Source organism: Mus caroli, chromosome X (genome assembly GCF_900094665.2).
Source record: "Mus caroli chromosome X, CAROLI_EIJ_v1.1, whole genome shotgun sequence".
Lineage (NCBI taxonomy): Eukaryota > Metazoa > Chordata > Mammalia > Rodentia > Muridae > Mus > Mus caroli.
Window position 1 is genome coordinate 124,947,249 of NC_034589.1, and position 3,999 is coordinate 124,951,247.

A 3,999-nucleotide genomic window follows, 5' to 3' on the forward strand; every position below is an offset into this window, starting at 1 on the left:
GATGGACAAGGAAGTCCTAAGGATAATACTAAGGATATACTAAGTCCTTAGTATAATACTAAGTAAAATAAGCCAGACTCAGAAAGACAAATGCCATGTTTTCTTTTATATGCAGAATCTAGATTTAAGTGTCCAGTGCTTATGTGTAGATCATGCAGCTACAAGTTATCCATGGATGGGGAAGAAGAGTTAAGGAATATTGTTACTTAAAACCAGAAAAGAAGAGTATTATGAGAAGAAGGCAACCCACAATTGTGGATGGGGTGGCAGTAGAGAGCAGTGGGGTAGGACATAAAAGGAAGTATGTATAATGAAGCCACAACAAAATCCAATAAATTGTTTACTAGTTTAAAAAATTGATATAAAAGGGATCTGATGCTTTCTTGGGTGCACAAGCGGACAGAACACTCCATTATGAATAAACAAACAAATATTCTGTTTAAGAAGAAAATATGGATCAACACAGCACCTTGCCTTTTGTTTGTCTAGGAGTGTGTTTATTTTGTCTTCTTTTGAAAGACAGTTTTGTTAAGTGCAGTTCTTGGTTGAGAGGTTTTTCTTTTTTTTTTTTTTCTTATTCGAAACAGATTTATTAGAACCTATGAGAAATTATAATGGTAACAGTGGTGGTAGAAGATAATATCAGGCTGCTGGACCTCCCCAAGAAAGAGATACAGCTTAATAGTGATAACAGTCTAATACAAAAATACTCCAAGATTAGTCAGATTTATACTTCATAAAAATATATCCATATACTGTAGAACAGTAAGGGGAGAGCCAAAAGGTGAATGCCATCCACAGGGAGAATGAAACAGAGCCCTCCTATTCAAGTCCATTATGCTCTTTATAATGTCCTCTCTCTTTAGCCCCTTCCCTACTTCTAGGGTCCCTCATACTCGGAAAGTGCTGGAATGCCGGCCTACAATTTTCAGATATAGCTGCTGTTCAAGGGTGTGTCTGTACTGTAGACACTAGGCTGAAAATAAGCTCATGGTTTTCCATCTCAACACAACTACCTCAAATCAGAAGAATTTGACTGACATTCAAAGAAAATGAAATAATTATCTTTCCAAAGTACATCCAAAAATGCTTGAATACATATGTTCTATAACACTAATGAGTCTCTTGAGACCATTTATCAGAGCCCAGCAATGACCTCTCCTTCTTAATTGCTCAGAAGATACCATGCCCTCCAAATTATAAATGAGGAATTCATAATTAGGTAAACATGTCGTACTCACAAAATAGACCTGCTTTGGCTGCCTTACACCCTTGAGTGTGTTCATAAGCTCAGAACAAAGTTGTACAAATCTGTCTGGAATAACACCATGATGGTCATCATAGACTTCAACAGGGGCAGGGTACTTCTCCAGGGTCAGCTGTGTGAGGTTGGCAGTATGCTGCTGCAGCTTCTTCAGGCTGCCCATGGAAAATGTGTTCGACACAAATTCAACTTCAGTGAGCTGAGAACACTGTCTCAGCACAGGCAGAAGGTCATGGATTTGGAAGTCCGTGAGGTTAAAGCACTTCAATTTTAATGTCTGCAGAGTAGCTGTCAGTCTTTCTAGTAGGCTTCCTAGAAATCGATGACTTAAAGACTTGAAGGTGGTGTAACTAATGTCCAGGTATTTGAGCTGATGGATGCTTGGACACTGGGACAGATACCTCATGTCTGATTCTGAAAGCCTGCAATAAGTGATAGCAAGGGTCTCTAATGGATGCTCAAAGCACCTGAGCATTAGGTCCAGGCGTTCATTCAGGAAGTAGACATTATTCAAATGGAGATGCTGGAGTTTGGAGAACTCTGAAAAGATCTCTGTAACAATACGGGCTTCCTCTAGGTCCCTAAGGTCAGCAGGTCTCCTGGTGTTCATGAAAATGAGTTTCTGGAGGTTTTTCATCTGGCCCAGGCCATGGGCTAGCAATGCAAGTTTATATATATTCCAGTGTGTGGACTTTATTGCCAATTCCTGGATTGAGGCTACATAAGAAAACTTCAAGAACCACAGTTGGTTACAGGGAAGGCCCGTAAACTCCAGCTTCTCACAGATCACCTGTATCCCATCTTTTCTCTGCTCGGCCCACCAATGCAAATAGTTTAGGTATTCAGAATGACGGCAGTACTTGAGGGAAAGATTCATTTTTATAGTCATGGTCTGTTTCTCCCCTAGGATGTGATGATTTCCCACTGGTTGGTTCTTGCCAAAGACATCTTGAGAGCAGACTTCATGAAGTAATCCAGCCCAACCATCCCAGAAGTCCTGGTGGGCATTTCCCAAATCAAGCACTTGTAGGTTCCACCTGCTAGGTCGATCCTTTTGTGACATCAGCAAATCAAGGCCATCTAGTACAGCTTTCAGGGTCTCCAGGAGATTAATCCCACTCAGAGCTCCCACAGGAAGGAGTGGGAAGGGCCATGCTGCCACCATCAGACTCAGGATCTTAGGTTGTTTGCTGGTGAATGCATCCTTGAAGAGTGGTGGGAAGAGTTGCACAGGCAGGTTTGGCAGAGCAGAGATGGTCAAGGCTTCATCTTTCAACAGACTTCTTCTTGCTAGCTGCTGAAGTGTTGGTGGGTCTTTGAAGCTCATCGTAGCTTTCAGGTAGGCAGATGAGTCTGCAGTCCAATTCACAACAATGTTCCAGTAGTAGCTGTGAATGGAAGTCCAAGGATCTAGCAGTTGCTCAGTCCCACATGGCAAGCAGGCAAAAGAGGGAGCGAGAGGTTTTTCTATATGACCATATATATCATCCTTCTTACTTCTGGCATTTATTGTTTGGGAGATAAGCTGGTCGCAAATGTACAGAGGTCTTCCTGTAAGTGGTAAGTTCATTCTCTCTTGCTGCTTTCAACATTTTTCTGATTTGACCTTTGGTAAAGTTTGGGAGTTTTCAGATATTATTTAGATTTCTCTCTTCTCTTTCTGCTCCCTTTGGTACTGTGCTTTATTGGTATAACTTATGGTGTCCCACATTTCTCTGAATTCTGCTCATTTCTCTTTCTTCTTTTATTACTATTATTAATACTTCTTTATCCCAACTGTAGTTTCCCCTCCCTCCTGCCTTCCCAATCTCTCCTCCTCCACACACCTCCTCCCTTTCTCTTCAAAAAACAGCAGGCCACCCATGGGTATCAACCAAACATGGAGTATCAGGTTGCATTAAGACTAGGCACCTCCCCACAGTGTTAAGGCTGGATGAGGCAACACAGTAGGAGGATAAGGGTCCCCAAAACAGGCACAAGAGTCAGAGACACTCCTGCTCCCACTGCTAGGAGTCCCACAAAATGCCAAGCTACACAAACATAACATATATGCAGAGGACTTAGGTCAGACCCTTGCAGGCTCCCTGATCGGCAGTTTAGTTAGTCTCTGTGGGTCCTTATGGGCCCAGGTTAGTTGATTGTTGTAGTCCTTGACTTCTCTGGCTTCCATAATCTTTCCTCACCCTCTATAGCAGGATTCCCCTAGCTCTGCATAATGTTTGGCTGTGGGTCCTATCAGTTGCTGGACATAGCCTCTCTGATGACAATTGGGTTAGGCACTTGTCTTAGTCAGGGTTTCTATTCCCTCACAAACATCATGACCAAGAAGCAAGTTGGGGAGGAAAGAGATTACATTTTCAGCTTGCTGTTCATCACTAAAGGAAGTCAGGACTGGAACTCAAGCAGGTCAGGAAGCAGGAGCTGAAGCAGAGGCCATGGAGGAATGTTGCTTACTGGCTTGCTTTCCCTGGCTTGCTCAGCTTGCTTTCTTATAGAACCCAAGACTACCAGCCTAGGGATGGCACCACCTAAAATGGACCCTCCCCACTTGATCACTAATTGAGAGAATGCCTTACAGCTGGATCTCATGGAGGCATTTCCTCAAGGGAGGCTCCTTTCTTTGTGATAACTTCAGCTTGTTTCAAGTTGACACACAAAACCAGACAGTACAGCACTAATCTATGAGTATAGCAGAATATCATTAAGAATAATTTCATTGACCTCTCTCTCCCTCT

General features: G+C 42.6%; 1 protein-coding gene across 1 annotated transcript in view; it reads right to left on the minus strand.

The window, feature by feature from the left end:
• Positions 1-1,061: 1,061 nt before the first annotated feature.
• Positions 1,062-3,999, minus strand: part of LOC110286389 (PRAME family member 12-like) — an 11,900-nt gene continuing 8,962 nt past the window's right edge. Inside the window, exons 2-3 of the mRNA XM_021152757.1 lie at positions 2,018-2,652; positions 1,062-1,981 (exon numbers count right to left, since the gene is read on the minus strand). Coding sequence (XP_021008416.1) covers positions 1,062-1,981; positions 2,018-2,652 — 1,555 coding nt within the window. The remainder of the gene's footprint in view (positions 1,982-2,017; positions 2,653-3,999) is intronic.